The sequence below is a fragment of the Mesoplodon mirus genome (genome assembly GCF_964341445.2).
Source record: "Mesoplodon mirus genome assembly, chromosome: 4".
Classification (NCBI taxonomy): Eukaryota; Metazoa; Chordata; class Mammalia; order Artiodactyla; family Ziphiidae; genus Mesoplodon; species Mesoplodon mirus.
Genome location: NC_138979.1, coordinates 188,568,318 through 188,585,370, shown reverse-complemented (window position 1 = coordinate 188,585,370; position 17,053 = coordinate 188,568,318). Strand labels below are relative to the sequence as shown.

Below are 17,053 nucleotides of genomic sequence, written 5' to 3'. Positions count from 1 at the left end.
GCCAAGTTACCCTCTCCAGGTATTGCTGATATTTTGGGTGGAGCTGTGCAGGTGGCCTGTATTCTTGCAGTGTCCTCGTCACCTGGGTGTGTCGCAGTCGTGCTCGCCCCAGCACCGCTGGGAGGTGCCTCCTCGTGCTCTGCACCCTGGGCAGGCCAGCAGTGACCAGTCCTCTTGAAATGTTTGGGAAAACTCACAGTGAAGCCATCGGCGCCTTTAGCTTTCTTTGTGGTAAGATCGTACTTGTGGCTTCAATTTCTATAGTAGATGTGGAACTATCCAGCCTTTCTGCTTCTCATTCCAGTTTTGCTAGGTTGTATTTTGCAAAGGCTTTGTCTGTGTCACTTCAGAGACCAGATGTATCAGAGTAAAGTTATCCTTAACATTCCCGGTTTCTCTTTTGTGTCTGCGGCACTTGTAGTAACGACCCCTCTGTCATGTCTTGTGTTTGTAATTTTGCCTTTTTTTTCTTTGATCCATGTTGCTAGGGGGTTGCCAGTTTTATTAGTCTTTTCTTTGGTAATGGCTTTGTTGAGATGAAATTCACCCGTTATGTTGTGCAAGTCACTGGTTTTCAGTTACATGCACACAAGTGTGCAACCATCACCACAGTCAACGCTAGAGCATTGTCACCGCCTCAGAAAGCGTGTCTCTCATGCCACCAGTCCTCAACAAGCAGCAGTCTGCTTTCTGCCACTCTCTGTTTGCCTGTTCTGGACATTTCATGTAAGTGGAATCATACAAGCTATCATTGGAGCTCTGTGTTTAACTCTGTGGGGCACTGCTGGACTGTTTTCCAAAGCAGCGGGACCATTTTGCATTCCTGCCAGCAGTGTACGAGGGTTCCAGTCTCTCTACAGCCTCACCAGCGCTTTTATCAGCCTTCTTAAAGAACCAGGCTTTTGCTTTGTTGTTTATCTGTATTGTGCGTTTATTTTATATTTCACTGATTTACTTTTATTATTTCTTTCCTTCTAGTTTCTTTCGATTTAATTTACTATTTTCAGCTTTCTTAGGTTCTTGATTTTCATTTTTTCTGTTTCTCCTAATATAAGCATTTGAGACTATAAATTTCTCTCTAGGCAGGTTTTAATTACATCACACAGTTTTGATGTGTCACATTTTTACTATGATCAGTTCAAAATATTTTCTAATTTCCATTTTTATTTCTTTTAGATATTAAGTCATTTAGAAGTGTACCACTTGTTTTGAAAACAGTTGGGAGTTTTCTAGTTATCTCTGTATTATCAGTTTCTAGTATAATCCCATTGTGGTCAGCGGACAAACACTGAATGATTTCCCTTTTTTCCCAGTGTGCTGAGATTTGATTTACAGCTCAGTGCATGGTCTATTTTGGTGGCCTCGTCATGTGCACTTCAAAGGAATGGGTATCTGCACCTGTTGGGTGGAACGGTCTATAAATGTCCATTAGGTCAAGTTGGTTAGTCCTGTTCAAATCATCCTTACCGATTTTTCAGTCCCCTTGTTCTAAAGAAGACTGTTAAAACTCCCACTGCAGATGTGGACTTAACTACTTTTCCTTTTATCTTGTTGGTTTCCCATTATATTCTTTTTTTAAAATAAATTTATTTATTTTATTATATTTATTTTCTGTTCTTTTTGGCTGCGTTGGGTCTTCATTGCTGTGTGTGGGCTTTTCTCTAGTTGTGGCGAGCGGGGGCTACTCTTCCTGCGGTGCATGGGCTTCTCATTGCCGTGGCTTCTCTTGTTGTGGAGCACGGGCTCTAGGCGCGTGAGCTTCAGTAGTTGTGGCTTGCGGGTTCTAGAGCGCAGGCCCAGTAGTTGTGGCTCACGGGCTTAGTTGCTCCACGGCATGTGGGATCTTCCTGGACCAGGGCTCGAACCTGTGTCCCTTGCATTGGCAGGTGGATTCTTAACCACTGTGCCACCAGGGAAGCCCTCCCATTATATTCTGATGCTGTGTTAAGAGGATACAGATTCAGGATTCTGTATCTTCCTGGTGGAAATGACGCTTAACGTTATAAAATGTCCCTCTTTATCACCAAATGCTTTTCCCCTTAAATTCTACTGTGTTGGATGTTAGTATAACTATACCCGCTTTCTTTTGCTGAGTATGTGCGTGGTCTGTCTTTTCCCATATTTTAAAATTCAATCCTCCGTGATATATTTGATATATGTTTCTTATAAGCAGCATATCATTGCTACTGAACCAAACTTGGGTCCGCTTGCCCACGTGCAGTAAAGCCAACCTACTGACACTGGTTACGCTGAAGGAAAGTGCAGGGCTTATTGCAGGCGCCAAGCAAGGAGGCCAGGCGGCTAATGCTCAAAAGAGCCTAACTCCCCAGAGGCTTTCAGGGAAAGGTTTTTAAAGACAGAGTGGGGGAAGGGGTTGTGGGGAGCGTGATCAGCTCGTGGACGCTCTTCTGATTGGTTGGTGGAGAGCTAGTCGGGAGTCAGCATCCTCAGCCTTCTGGTTCCCACTCGTCTGTGGTCTCCGTGCTTGTGGGCAGCATGCAGTTAACTTCTTCCACCTGGTGGGGGTTTCAGTATCTGCAAAACAGCTCAAAGGACGTGGCTCAGAGCAGTATGTCTCACCCTTCAGGAGGAACTAAATAAAGGTCCTTGACTTTGTTTAATGGCTAAACTATTATTATTTTGACTTGCTTGACTGTTTTCCTTTCTTTCTGCAATTGTTTTCACTGCTCTGGTTAAATTTATTCTTTGACTAAAGTTTTTCTACAGACAAAAGGCAGGTGGAGGGCTTGGGTGAGGTGGAGGAGTCCTGTTCTGGGAAGGCCCCATAGGGTCCTGCTCGGTTACATTATCATGTGTATTTGTCTGTTTTTTCTTTTTTCTTTTTTTGCGGTACGCGGGCCTCTCACTGCTGTGGCCTCTCCCATTGCGGAGCACAGGCTCCGGACGCGCAGGCTCAGCGGCCATGGCTCACGGGCCCAGCCGCTCCGCGGCATGTGGGATCTTCCTGGACCGGGGCACAAACCCGTGTCCCCTGCATCAGCAGGCCGACTCTCAACCACTGCGCCACTAGGGAAGCCCGAGTCTTAAAGTATTTTTTATTGGAGCATTTCTTCCACTTAAATTCAGTGTGTTTATTGATATATTTGAATTTAATTCTAATATCTTACTAGTTTTCTATTTGTTCTCTGCTTTCCCTTTCTTACAACCTCTTAGTCAAGTATTTCGTTAATTCTGTTTTCCTTCAAATACTTTAGTTATTTACTTATTACTGCTTTGGTGGTTACCCTAGAGACTGTGTCCTGTGCCCTTGACCTTAAGTTAGAAGCTGGCCTTTCCCGGCAGGACATGCTCTTCCGGGCCCTGCTAGGGGCGCTTTGGGCACTGCTTCCCCAGCCATTAGTGTGTTCACTCACACCTACCCGCTCTGACCCTTTCCATTCCTGTGTTTCTGTGGTTTCATCTGGGATCATTGTCCTCTGTCTGAAAAACAGTATGCCTGCTAGGGAAAGACTCCTTCAGCTTTTGTTTATGTGAAAACATCTTTGTTTTGTCCTCATTTTGAAAGATATTTTCAGTGAGTGTGGAATTCTGGGGCAGCAGGTGTTTCTCCTGGAGCTTTACTGCTCTCATCCCGCTTCTGCCTTCTGCCTTCCGTGGTGCTGTGGAGTGGGCGTTACATCGTCATGTCACTGTTTGAAGGTTACCATCTCTTATCACTACCTGCTTTTAAGAAATATCTTTGTCTTTCTTTCAGGAGTTTGACTCTGATGTACTTAGATGTGGTTTTCTTTGTATTTGTCCAGCTTGTTATTTGTAGAACTTCTGGAATTTGTGACTTAATGTCTTTGGTCTGTTTTGGGGAAATCTTGGGAGGTATCTTTTCAGACATAGTTTCTCTGCCGTTCTTTCTCTCTTCCCTTTCTAGGATCCCAGTTACACACACGTTAGACCCTTTCCTCATGTCTCAGGTTGTGTTGTGTATTTTCCATTCTGTTTTCTTAATTTTTCCTGTCTCTGTTTCACTCTGAATATTGTCCAGTGACCTGTCTTGAGTTCTTCTATCCTTTCCTTTGCAGTGTCTAACTGGTTGTTAAACCCATCTGTTAACTTCCTAACTTCAATGATTGTTTTACATTAGATTCTTTAGACTAGATTCCAGTTCTTTGGTAAAATTCTCCGTCTCTGCAGTTACATGAAAGCCTTTAGTAACTCCAACAGTGGGGTCATTGGTGGTTCTATTTTATTGCCTGAGGTTTCTTTTGGTTTTGGTTATGTGTTCCTGTCTGTTGTCATGCTTGGTACATTTTTATCGAAGTGCTGGATATAGTGTTTGAAAACCTGTGGCAACTGTGGGTAGTTTTGCTCCCGCAGGGGACTTGGTTTCCTCTGGCAGGCGGAGAGCTGTGAGGAGCTAGCCCGGGTCCTCACTGCACATCTTGGGGTGCACTCGGCTCAGGACCCAGGCAGGACCTGGCAGTGCCATCACAGGGGTCCCTGCCCACCTTCTCTTCTCCAGGCTAACTGCCGCTGGCCGTGGCATTAAGCCACTGCGCCCTTGTGCCCGTGCGGAGCAGGAACTGACCAAGGCCTGGAGGGAGCCTGAGTGCGTGGTGTTTGGCCCACTTCTCAACGGTTGGGTCCCTCGAGGCTGGCTGTCTTGGAAGTCTCCGACCCCTCCATTTTATCTCTCCCCCGGTGGGACTCTGTGAGCTCCAGGCTGTGGCCTTGACCTCTGCCTTGTGCCGTGGGGGCAGCCAGTGCCCTGAGGGGGAGCAGGAGCAGCTGGCAGGCCCCCTGGCACAACGGGAAGCCCTTCCTTTTCCTAGGTGGCTCCTGGCTGCCGCCGTCCCCCCCCCACCAAGTGCGTCCAGGCGCCACCCTGCCTTGTCACCCAGCCCTGTAACGCCCCTTGATGCCTGCTTCACTCCTGGCCCCTTTGTGGATTGCCTCCAGGACTTGCGTGATCTCTTAGAGACTTGCATCAGGGCTCCATGTCCCTGTGCAGGTACAGCGGCACTGCCAGGAAATAACCGGTGCACTGGGACACCAGGGAGAGGTGTCCTGGTGGCCTTTGTCCTTGGTAGGGCGTGGCTGCGAGCTCCTGCTCTAAACAGAGCTGTGGGCCGGCTCGTGAGTAACTGCCAGCTGGTGCTGGCTGCCTGGGGAAGGGCTCGCCAGAGCAGGGGGGACCCCGCGGGGTTAGAGGGTGGGCGGGTGCTGGGCAGGTCATCCTTCTCAGGGACGCCAAGGTTTGGCTCTTCAGTGCTGATGGCACCGTTGTTCTGGGACTCACTGTCTCGTGTCTGGTGCGGCCCCGGGAGGGTGCTGTGGGCCCACGTGGCTGCCCCACTGGCCTCACTGTTTGTCCTAAAGTGTGGTGTCCATGCACACACATGACATTTCGGACCTTCTGGATGTGCAGGGGCAGTTTTTCACCTGGAGAGACACTGTATCAGATGCAGCGTAGAGGAATATCACGTTCTTTTGACCTTTAGTTCTGCCTTATTTAAATCTCTGTAAGCTTTTCCTTTGACCAAAAATGAGTCTCAGTTTAAATCGGGTCCTGTCTATGATTGTTTTCCCAGCGGTGCTATGTGGGCCCGCCAGAGCGTCTCCCGTCCCCTTGGGGCGGAGCTACTCCCAGGCCCCAGGGACCGTGGTCGCCCAGCGTGGGCTGCCGCGCACTTTCTAAACCAGCTGGACGCACTCTGGCCTTTGGACCCTCAGGAGCGTCCAGGACCTTCTGAAGGTGTTCTGTCCACCACTCTCCTTTGTGCAGATGCACCTCTTCTAGGACAGGCGCTCAAATGGGTGTTTGTGGAGCAGAAGTGCCGCCTGCTAGAACACGGCTGGGCCCCGGGAGCACGGGAGGGAGACAGAGAGGCCAACAGAACTACACTCATGCTGAGCCAGGGCCTCACGCAGGCCTCATCTGTGGGCTTACTTACCGTTCCAGCAGGTTTGCGGGTCTGGGGTCTCTGCACCAAGGTTGGATGCAGCTGCCTAGCATAAGGCAACGGCTGCTGGGAAGGACACTGGCTCAGGGGCTGGCCAGACAGGAGACTTTTCCAAGCCATAGAACCCCAAACGCCCATCAGTTGGACCCACTGAGGCCCAGGCCCCGGGGGCGTTGGTGGGCTCTGGCCCAGGATGGGGCATGCGGGGGGTGCCTCGTTCAGGAAGCACGTAATTCAGATCATCCCGCTCAGAGAGGAACCAGGGCTGTCTAGACATTCCTGTGGACACGGGTTAGGTGTCCTGCCACTGTCATTTCAAGGACAGCAAATGTCATTTCATTGTAACTTGGTTAAAAGTTGAATCCCAATCTCCTTTATAAAATACACACATTTCCCCCCCCCATCATTTTATTATGAAAAATATCAAACACGTGGCAAAGTTGAAAGGATTGATTATGCAGTGGGCGCCCCCCACCCCAGCGTCTCCATCCACACCTTGCTAGTCTATGCTCGGCCCCCTCCCACCCGCCAGCCATCCCTCAGCCTGTCCTTTTTTGGTGTTTTTCAAAGTAGGGTGCAGACATCTATCCAGCGCCCCCAAGCCCTTCAGCAGGCAGATTATTAACTGACTAGATACCAGTATTTGTTTATGGTTCTTATTTCCTTTTAAGGTAAAATTGGCATAAAACGAAATGCACAAGTCTTCATTGTGCCATTTGATGAGTTCTGAGGAGCGCACGTGTCTGTGCGACCAGGTCTTCTGTCAGGATGCAGGGCGGCGCCAACACCCCACCCCAGACGCACCCGCTCTCCTGGTGACGCCCGTGGGTTAGTTTTGCTTGTTCTGAAACGCCCTGTCCGGGATGCGGCTGTGTGCTCTTCCTGCAGGTCTGTCGCCTGGCAGGCCTCTGCCATCTTGTCTCCATGGGGCGAGTGTGTGACAGGTCATCGGTGTCTCTGTCGACGGACACCCGGGCTGTTCCCGGTCTTTGCTCTTGTGCACAGAGCTGCTGTGAACATTCTTTTGTCCTCTCCTCGTGGTCGGAGGCCCTTGAGCAGGGCTGGTGTTCCACTGGGTGCCCTGCCGGCGGGCGTGGCAGCTGCGGTCATCTGTTGCTGTTGTAGGGGTGCTTTAGTTTGCTTTTCTGTGATAGCTGCTGGGGGGGGTGCTCTTTGCTTCTCTTCATGAAACATCTGTTCAAAACTTTTGCCCGTTTTTTTGCATTTATTTTATTAGTATTATTTTTAAAATAGACTTCATTTTTAAGAGCAGTTTTAGATTCATGAAGAAATTGTGCAGAGTTCCGTATTCTCCACCGAGCACAGGGTTTCCCTGTGATCAGCTCATGTTAGTGTGCTGTATGTTATAATTGATGGACCCGTCTTGATACAGTATTGTTAACTGAAGTCCATAGCTGATGTGAGGGCTCACTCTCGGTGGCCCGTGCTCCACGCGTTTGACAAGTGAAAGGCCACGTGTCCACCGTTGTGGTATCACACAAGCAGCTTTGCTGCCCTGAAAATCCCCTGCGCCCCGCCTGTTCATCCTCCCACCGGACCCTTGGCAACCCCTGACCCTTTCACTGTCTCCACAATATTGCCTCTTCCAGAATGTCATAGAGTTGGAATCTTAGGGCATATAGTCTCTTGGCTATGTTAATTTGTTCTGTTGTCACTGATTCCTGCTCATATATTTACGGTGGTCTTCCTTTCATTTCTTGTGCTTTCACTTCTCTTTTTTTCAGCTTTCACTTCTCTTTTTTTCAAAGTTCTTCTCACTAGTTTGTTGGTCTGCACTGTAGCATTATCTGTCTCACTGTGACTACACTCTCTGATGAAATGTCTGCCTTCAGACTGGGAAACAAGATGCCTTTGATTCAAGGACCTTGGAGGCCATGTTCAGATGCTCGCCGCCTGGTGTGAGGCTTTGGCACCGGGACTCCCTTTCTCCTTGCTCTGTTGGGCCCAGGATTTCCCTCTGGACACCTGGTCTGGGCTCTGGTTCAGCATGATGGGGATTTCTTTCTTAGTCACTTCTCAAAGCCATAGCACATCCGTGAATGACGCTAATTTCACTTCATTTGACAAGTTGCCTTTCTCAGTGGCTCGTGTTTTATATTTTATATTTCTGTGTATGTGTCTGGCTGAATCGCTTAGGACATATTCTGGTTACTACTTAACCATCTGCTGAGAGCAAGGACAGGCCCCACGCCAGAGTCCCCACAGCTGCCCCCGCGAGCACCAGTACCATAGGGGTGCCTACCGGCCACCAAAGGTGGCGGCCTGGTGTGTGTGTCTGTCCCCCAGGAGCCTTGAGTCCTGGGACAGAGGACACTGCTGGGCACCCGGCAGCCTCTCAGTGGATGCTCGTGAGATGCAGTGAGTGTGGTCGCGCACTTCTTGGGCAGGCCGGGGCAGGAGGCCCCTCAGAGCAGGGCCCCCCTGGCTGGGCAGGGCCCACACAGATGCGGGAGCCGTCCCGCCAAGGCAGTTGCACTCCAAGAGCCGTGTTGCAGGCCCCCACCCCAGCCCCACTCCCCCTCGTCCGGTAGTGACTCGGAGGTCTCCCGGAAGCTGAGCCCCGACGCGGCTGCTTCACTCTGCTCTCATGATCCAGTGCCGAGCTTAGACCTACAGCCGGGGTCTGCCTCCTGGAAGCTGTCAGGTGGCCGGAGCCTGTGGGCCGGGCGCTGCTCCTTGACTCCCCTTGCAGACATGCTCCTCGACCTCAGCGACCTGCTCCAGGTAGATGCGTTTCCTTTCTCAGCCCTTTCCTGCCCCGACTGGGAGGGTCCACAGGCGAAGGACACACAGGGTGTGGGTCTCTGTTTGGAAACTGGCAAACGGAGTGGCTAGGGAGACAGTGGACACAGGGTGATGGTGTTGTCCTGGGGGCTGGGCAGCCCTGGCCTTAGAGCCAATGGAGAGGCCCAGGTGAACTTGGTCCAAGGCAAGGGAGATTCTTTAAAAGAAAAAAAGTGGACTCACATGCATACATTTTAAACAATGTAAAAACTCACATTTACAGTCTCTTTAGGGAAACTTGCTTTCTGAGTCCCAGGAGGGCACCTCTCGTTTCCAAACGCCTGGCGGTAATGGAAAGACCCAACCAGAGGGACGCCTGTGTGGGCGGGACGCTCACGGTGGGAGCAGTGCCGGGGCGGAGCCATCGCAACTCCGCCCTTGTCCCTGGTGATGGCGCTGGGGCCGGGGCGGGCGGGGCCCCGTGCCCGGGAGTTGGGCTCTGTGGTGAGCACTCCACTGAGGGCTCGGAAGGAAAACCAATGTCATGGAAAGCAGACGTGACTGCAGTGTGAGGACTCATGCAGGATTCATAGGAATCCCACTCCCACGGGGAAGCTTCCTCACGAGCCTGGTGCTGTGCTGCCCCGGTGCTGGGCCTTCAGTGCCCTCGGTGCCGGTGCCGGCGGACAGACCTTCACTGAACTCAGATGCCGCCTGTATTTGTGTTCCCCCGGGTGCCTTCCTAAATGGCATCTCCCAGGAGCCCCGCTGGGATACTCAGGGGCCGCGCTAAACATAACCCCTCGGAATCGTGAGAATCCAGCGCTCCACGTGCTGTGTTTGGTCAGGGCGAGGCCACGTGGCCTGGTTTCCGTCCTGGTGACTCCGCAGGAAGGACAGGAGTGAGGGCTGGCACAGGACAGCGCTCCAGAAGTGCTTGGGCACCGCTTGGGAGGGAGAGGGAGGTGTTCCAGTACTTTCTTGCTTCACACCTTGGGAAGTAGGACACCAGTCAGGGTTCAGGTGGGAGAGGGTGACAGAGTAGATGCTCGCACTCACCTGGGGCTGGACCAGGGCCCAGCGGAGAGTCACTGTGCTGACCAGTGAGACCCCGTACGTTCAGGCTGGACCCACACAGACAGTTTTAACACCTCAGGTGGAAGGCTGAGCCTTGGGCCCCCGGTCTTGGGCAGAGCCCAGCCTGGGCACTGGGAAGGTGGGAGGTGACCTGGCAACTGTCACCCCCCAGCCCCCCGCTCCCAGCCTCCCACCCTGGCCCTGCCCGGGAGGGGCTGGGACAGGCTCAGCACCCACAGGACACACGTGTCTGCAGCTGATTGTGGCTGTGGAACACGCGTGTCGGGTGAGGGTCCCAGCCGGGGGCTTGCACTGCCGAGGGCTGAGCGCTTAGAGTACGTGAGCTGAAGGCTCAGGGCTCACTCCGTTCTCACTCACACGCGCACCAAGGTGGGCTTCTCCCCGGATTCAGCTCCCAGCCAACACCCTCTGGCAGGAGCTGTGGAGGGCCCGCTGCACCGTGAGGGTCCTGGCAGGACGTCCCTTTGTCCCCCCTATAGTGAGGCTGACACAGAGGCACTCACATGCCTGGGCCACGGCCCCTCAGAGGCAGAGCCAGGAGCCCTCAAGGTCTGCGGAGCCGGCCCGCCGTGTGGTAGGGGCACAGGGAGGGCTGGCCACCCACACACTGCCGCAGACACGGGAGAGTGACCCTCAAAGCATCTCTGGCAATAACCATGCATTTTACAGGCATATCCTTTTTAAAATTTGATTTTCCACTTGAAGTTGTTCAGAGAATGCTTTCCCGCAGCATTCAGGCTTCATCTGCCTAGGTCCCGGGCTCGGGGTGGTGGGGGTCACGGCGTGGGCAGGCAGGGTCGGGATGTGCTGCGGGGAAGGCGGAGACAGCACGCCGGGCGGCAGGTCCGTTCTGCTCTGGCCTCAGCAGAGGATGAGGCAGGAGGGTCGGGATGCAGGAGCCTGGTGGGAGCCCAGCGGAGGAAGATGCACACTGACACGCGTGCCTTGGGGGCAGGCACCCCCGGGAGCCCCCAACCCTTGTGATGGGGGTCTGGGAGGACGACAGAGAGTGGCTGCCAGTGGGGTGGGGGGTGCCCTCTGCTGCCTGGACAGGGAGGCCTGGCCTCCGCCGGGAAGGCCCCAAGCTGCCTGGTGCCCACAGGTACCCTCATCTCCTCCCCTAAGGAGACTCAACGTTGTACCATTCCTTAGCACCCTGGTCCGCTGGTGGCAGCAGGCGCCCGTGTGCCATCTGCAAGCCCCGTGATGGATATGACACACAACAAGGTCTTCAGTCTTCCTCAGCACCTTTTCTGGTGCCCTCTTGGGTGCTGGGCCAAGGGGCTCACAGGCCAGGCTTGATCACGTGAGGGAGCTCTCTGAGGAGGTCAGAGGCAGCCCTCCTGCGAGGCCCGAGTCCTGTGGGCAGGGCTGGGGTGAAGACAGGTGGGCAGGGGTTTCTCCAGCTCAGGCTGGGACGGCGAAGCCCACAGCTCAGGCCTGGGGGGAGAGCCTGGGCTTTTCTCAGATCTGCACGCCATCCCAGTCTTCCCTGCACTACTCCTGCCGTCAAAGTCCACTCAGCAGCATCCTCCCCACGAGCTGCCCAGCCCTCGGCCAGCACCAGGCAGGCTGGGAGGACAGTGCCTGGCCAGGCCCCGGGCTCAGTTCGCACCCGGGGAGGTTCTGGCAGGTGACTGGGTCAGGGGCAGGCTCCACGGTGGATTTGGACTTGAGGTGGGAGCAGTGTAGGGTCACTGAGGCCTGCAGAGCCCCACAGCCAGGACTGAGCTGGCCCGTGGGGACAGAAGAGGATGCCCCCGTGAGCCCCTGGGAACAGGATAGAAGAGTGGCCGTGGGCCCCGCAGTCGTGGCGCCTTGCGCACTGGATGATTCTGTTCGGCCAGCTACTCTTGAGGCAGCTTTTCTTCTCAGCAAGTTCAGTCATTGTTGAGATAGTGGTAGAGTCTAAACAACCCACCTGGGAGAGGGAAGGAGTGCCCTGGGCTGCTCTGGGGGCTCGGGGGGGGCGGGGCAGCAGGGGGGGCTCTTAAAGACTGAACGATGAAAGAAAAAAAGCAAACATTTCCTGCACATGAACGCCCTTCTTAGTTGTGGTGTCTTCACGACAGGTGAACGTTTACGTGCTGGGGAAGACGTTCCTTCTTTTGGCGAGAGAGCTCTGCATCAACGCACCAGCAATAGGTACCGCGGGGCTCACGGGGTGCGCTGCCGGGGCTCTGGGTGGGAGGGCGGCGCGTGCAAGGGCAAGGACCTCACGGGAGAAGTGCCGCCTGGAGGCTGCCAGGAGCCCAGCAGCCTGGGGGGGTTATTTCTGGTTTAAAACCAGAATGCTGTGGTCAGTGCCCGCAGGTAGGGATGGAGTGAGACGAAAGTGCTGCGTGGAGGGGGGCCCGTCTCTCCACCTTTCGAGCAGCACCCCTGGCAGCACGGTGCCTTGGGGTGGGCAGGCCCCCTGCAGACGGAGCCAGGCCTTTATGGCAGCTTTGCCATGAGGACTGTTTGCACAGTTGGCTTGGAGGGGCTGCTCCCTCCTTCGCCCATCAGCATCTAGAGGCACCTCCTTGTACCAAGGAGGTGGTGTGTGGGGCCAGGGAGGGTGGGCAGGGCGTGCAGTCCTGGGTCACCCACAGGGTGGTCCCCTGGGGCCGGGAAGGCACGGTCCAGCAGGGTGGGCCCGGAGGAGGGGGGCCGCAGGCACAGGGAGACCTGGGGCTGGGGGCTGTATCCCTGTGCCGAGTGACACGGTCCCTCCCTCTGGGGGTCATGCGGAGGTTTTTCAGAAACAAAGCAAATGCCCGAGGAGTTTGCAGCAAGGGAGGATGGAGGCAGGAGGCTCCGCGAGGCCGCCGGACGCCATGGCACGTGCGCGCAGGCTGCTGGGAGCCTGAGGTGGGAGGTCCGCTCTCGGGGGCAGGAGCCCTGGGCCCAGCAGAGCACCCCCCACGCCCCCACCCAGTCGAAATCAAACAGTAGGACTGTGAGCAGCTAGTGACACTTCAGGAAGTAGACACAACCTGACACCTGGCTTTTTCTAGAGCAATCTGGCTGCAGCCTGGAGAGCAAGCCCTCCCAGATGGCTGAGGCCCGGGCTGCCGGCAGAGGGCAGACTCGGGGACGGGCGGGCCTCTTGGGACCGCCCGCTAAGCACTGTCAGGGCAAGTTGAGACTCTCAGTCATTCATCTACGGCTCTCATTTTGTTAAAACTTTATTATGAAAATCCACTTAAACAGGTGAACTACTCTAAGTGACTTTTCCCATTTTAGATTTGAACAGAACTTAAGCTTAGAACCACTTAGAATAGAATCCAAGAGGATGCGAGAGACGGCAAAGCCCTCAAGGCAGGCGGTGTGGGTGCCCCTGTGAGGGAATCTGGAGCCTGCCTTGTGCCCCCCCAGTCTGCCCTCCACCTGGGATGTGCGCCCCAACGTACAGGAGGTGGCAGAGACCGAGGCTCTGGCTGTGTAGGAAAGCGTCGTGTCACAGCTTCGGGCTCCAGCCGACTACTTGCAGAGGCGGCACACCGCGAGCTCAGCCTTCGAGGTGGTGGGTCACAGGCTGCCCGTAGAGGAAGGGCCTGCCACTCGCAGTGCATCCCTGCCACCCCACAGCGCCTCAGGCGTAGAAGATGAGCTCAGGGATCTGCCCGCCCTGGACCCCGGTCCCGTTGGTGCTGTCGGAAGAGCACTGGAACTGGAAGGTCACCTTCCCGCACTGCACCTCGGTCATGCCCTCCTGCCCAAAGTAGCTGAGCTCGCTGCCATCCAGGACGGCGCTGGCGGTGTAGAAGGTGTCCTGCTCCACCTGCACGGGGTGTTCAAACCAGACTGAGAAGGTGCTGCTGGAGCCATCGGAGACAAACGTGGTCAAGTTCTGCGCCAGGACCGCCCCCAGCCGCTTGAGTTCGATCTTCACGCTGTACTCCGCTCTCCCTGAGCTAGAGCCGTACAAGCCTAGCCCCGCAATAAATACTCTCCTGTCCACGGCAAACTGGATGCTGTCGCAGCGCCCGCGGTAGCGCCACTGGTTGCTGCGGTAGGCGGAGGACTGGAAGCGGTGGCACCTCTGCGGGGCGAGGCCCTTCCTCTTGGTCAGGGGGAATTCGAGGAGGGGCTTGTTGGCCGCCGTGTACCACAGGAAGATGTTGTGGGTCTCCTCCAGCGTCAGGATGTCCGACTGGGCGGCGCCGTTGGCAAACTCTTCCAGGGTCATGGTTGGAATTCGGACCAGGTAGAGGGCTGGCCCCAAAACATGCCTCTTGTTGCGCGGGGTGACCGGCAAGCCCTGCCTCTTGCACTCTGCCTCGGCCCAGCTCAGGACCGCCTCGAAGACCACAGCCTCCTTGGTGTTGAGGGCCTCCCGCATCACGATGATCTCCAGCGTCTGCCAGTCAATCTCACAGAAGCCTTCGGACCTCAGGGCCATCTCAGCCTGAGCGTCGATGACCTCCCAGCAGCGCTGGGTCAGCTCGGGCTCCTCGAACAGCCGGCTCTGGGACAGCAGCACACAGGCGTTTTTGGCTTCCAGACTCGTCTCCAGGAAGGTGACACAGGCTTTTGCTAACGCGGGGACGATGTACTTCTTGGCGGCATACAGTGTGGCCAGCACCGTGTCGGCTTCCAGGTCAATCTCGTCACTGTACATGTACCTAGGCAGGAGGGGGCCAAGTCACAGGCCGCGTGGGGCACGCCGCGCACCCAGGGCCTGGGAGAGGAGCCCTCCATCCTTGTGGACTTCAGGAGGCTGCAGGCAGCTGGCTGGCGGAACCAGGCAGCGAGGAACCGCCCCATCCTTGCACCCTAAGGAGGCAGACTTACTTTAACAAGATGAGAAAAGCTGTAGGTTCCACGTCAGGGATGTGGATTTCTGACTTGACTTCTGCCAGGTCCCCGTAAAACATGGCATAAAAGACAGAGCTACCCACGGCCAAGACATACTGTGGATGAGAGAGAGAGAGCTGCCCTGAGCCCTGGGCCCTCCCTGCCCCCAGCGGCTGCCACACCCGGGAAAAGGACCGTCCATACTCGGGAGGTGGCCGGTCGCCTTTGGGAGCTCAAAGGGCCGAGCCTCTACCAACCTTGTGGGCAGGCACCCTCCGGGCCGCGCCCGGGGCCCCCACGACGAAGTGCACGTCGGCCATGAGCTCGTTGTTGAACATCAGCGCGTTCCTGCAATGGGCAGAGACACAGGACACGGCTCGGGGCTCGGGTCGGTGCGGGGCGCGGGCAGGGGTGGGGGCGCAGGTCCGGGCTCACCTCTCGCGCAGGGTCGGGTGGAAGGACTGCCAGTTGGGGCTCTCCAAGTTGTTGTTGTCGAGTGCGGGCGGCGCGGGCGCGGGCGGTGGCAGGACGGGCAGCGGGGCGCTGGGCCGTCCCTTCCTGCCCGCGGCGGCGGCGGCGGCGGCGGCGGCGGCGTTGCTGTTGGCGATGTCCGTGGCGGTGGCGGCCGTGGCTGCGGCGCCGGCGGGCGCGTAGAGCTCCGCGGCCATCTTCGCGGGCAGGGCGGCCTCCGCGCGCGGGGGCGGCGCGCCGTGCGCCCTCGCGCCGCGCCGGGGCCTCGGGGGCGGCTCTGCGAGTACCAGGAGCGCGGTGAGGCACTGCGCCACCCGGCCGTGCAGGCAGGCCAGGGGCAGCAGCATGGGGCCGCGGCGGCCCTGCGCGCGGGGGGCCGGCCTGCCCGGGGCGGCGGGCGCTGCTCCCTCGCGCCGCCCCGCCCGCCGGCCGGAGCCTCCAGCCCGCCCGCCCTCGCCCGCACCGCCGCGGCGCCCGCGCGTCACGCCGCGGCGCGGCCCCGCCCCGCGAGGTCGACGTGCTCGCCTGTGGCTCCGCCCCCTGCCCGGCTGCGCCCCGCGCGGCCGACGTGCTCGCCCGAGGCCCCGCCCCCTGTTCGGCCCCGCCTCGCCTCGCCCCGCCCCGCCCCGCCCCGCGCGGGCGCTTGCTGGAATCCGGCCGCGGAGATGCGGGAGGGACCGTGTAGGCGCGGGCCCGCGGCGGGGCGGCCGGCGGCAGCTTTGGTGATCTTGGCGTGGTCCGAGCTCTGCGCGGGACCCCGACGTAGGGGCTGCCCCTCTTCGAGGCCCACCGTGCAGCCTGCGCGCCTGTGCTGTCCGGAGTCCGCGGGACTGTCAGGGGCGGAAGGGACGGGATGAACTCCCGGAGAGACAACCCCCTGGGCGGCCGTCCTAACTAACAGGTGAGGTGCTGTCTCGCGGTGGGTTTGAGTCCCTCACGGTCAGTGACGTGGAGCACCGCGTCAGGTGCTTGTTGGTCACCTGTCTCTGGAGAGAAGTCTCTTGGACTCCTTTGCCTCTTTTGGAATAGGGTTGGTTTTGTCATTGCTGAGATTTAGGCATTCTCTACATATCCTGGAGATTTATCCCCTACCGGACGCATGATTTGCAAATACTTCCATTTTGTGGGTGGCATTTTTCACTCTGTTGACTGTTTCCTTTGCTGCACAGCGGGCTGTACGTTGGGTGTAGTCCCGTTTGCCGGACGCATGATTTGCAAATACTTCCATTTTGTGGGTGGCATTTTTCACTCTGTTGACTGTTCCCTTTGCTGCACAGCGGGCTGTACGTTGGGTGTAGTCCCGTTTGCCGGACGCATGATTTGCAAATACTTCCATTTTGTGGGTGGCATTTTTCACTCTGTTGACTGTTTCCTTTGCTGCACAGCGGGCTGTACGTTGGGTGTAGTCCCGTTTGCCGGACGCATGATTTGCAAATACTTCCATTTTGTGGGTGGCATTTTTCACTCTGTTGACTGTTTCCTTTGCTGCACAGCGGGCTGTACGTTGGGTGTATAGTCCCGTTTGTCTGGTTTTGCTTTTGTTGCCTGTGCTTTTGGTGTCATGTTCAAGAAGTCATTGCACATTCCAATGTCATGCTCGTCTCCTACGTTGTCTTGTAGGAGTTTTACAGTTTCATGTCGTACGGTTAGGTCTTTAATTCATTTGGAGTTGAGTTTTGTATATGATGTGTGAGATAAGGGTCCATTTTTTTTCTCTTGTATGTGGGTGTCCAGTTTTCCCAGCACCATTTGTTGAAGACGTTACCCTGTCCCCATTGTGTAGTCTTGGCACCCTTATCAGAGGTCATGTGACCGTGCATGTGTGAGTTTGTTTCTGAGCTCTCTATTCTGTTCCGTTGGTCTATATATCTGTCTTTGTACCAGCACCATAGTGTTTTTGGTTTTATCTTCTAAAATTCTTTTCCTGGTGAAAGTAATTTATTTATGTATTTACTTTTCTTTATTACTCCTTTTTTCCTGTATTAATTTTTTTTTTAAGATGGAGGTTTTTAACCTTTTTTTAATGTTTCATTTGGCTT

At 55.9% G+C, this 17,053-nt stretch overlaps 2 protein-coding genes across 5 annotated transcripts in view; one reads left to right on the top strand and one right to left on the bottom strand.

Moving 5' to 3' along the window:
• Positions 1 to 17,053, top strand: part of BRF1 (BRF1 general transcription factor IIIB subunit) — a 71,307-nt gene that overhangs the window by 33,120 nt on the left and 21,134 nt on the right. For 3 of the 4 annotated variants that reach the window (XM_082618989.1, XM_082618987.1, XM_082618988.1), the window contains exons 4-5: positions 8,632 to 8,663; positions 11,834 to 11,906. The exons of the other annotated variant lie outside the window; for it this stretch is intronic. In XM_082618989.1, coding sequence (XP_082475115.1) covers positions 8,632 to 8,663; positions 11,834 to 11,906 — 105 coding nt within the window. The remainder of the gene's footprint in view (positions 1 to 8,631; positions 8,664 to 11,833; positions 11,907 to 17,053) is intronic. 4 annotated transcript variants of the gene reach the window in all.
• Positions 12,916 to 15,416, bottom strand: BTBD6 (BTB domain containing 6). Its single transcript, XM_082619543.1, has 4 exons — positions 14,979 to 15,416; positions 14,801 to 14,891; positions 14,541 to 14,659; positions 12,916 to 14,371 (listed from the first exon to the last, which is right to left on the bottom strand). Exons 1-4 carry the CDS (start codon positions 15,359 to 15,361, stop codon positions 13,339 to 13,341), a joined length of 1,626 nt encoding a protein of 541 aa, XP_082475669.1. The 5' UTR covers positions 15,362 to 15,416; the 3' UTR covers positions 12,916 to 13,338.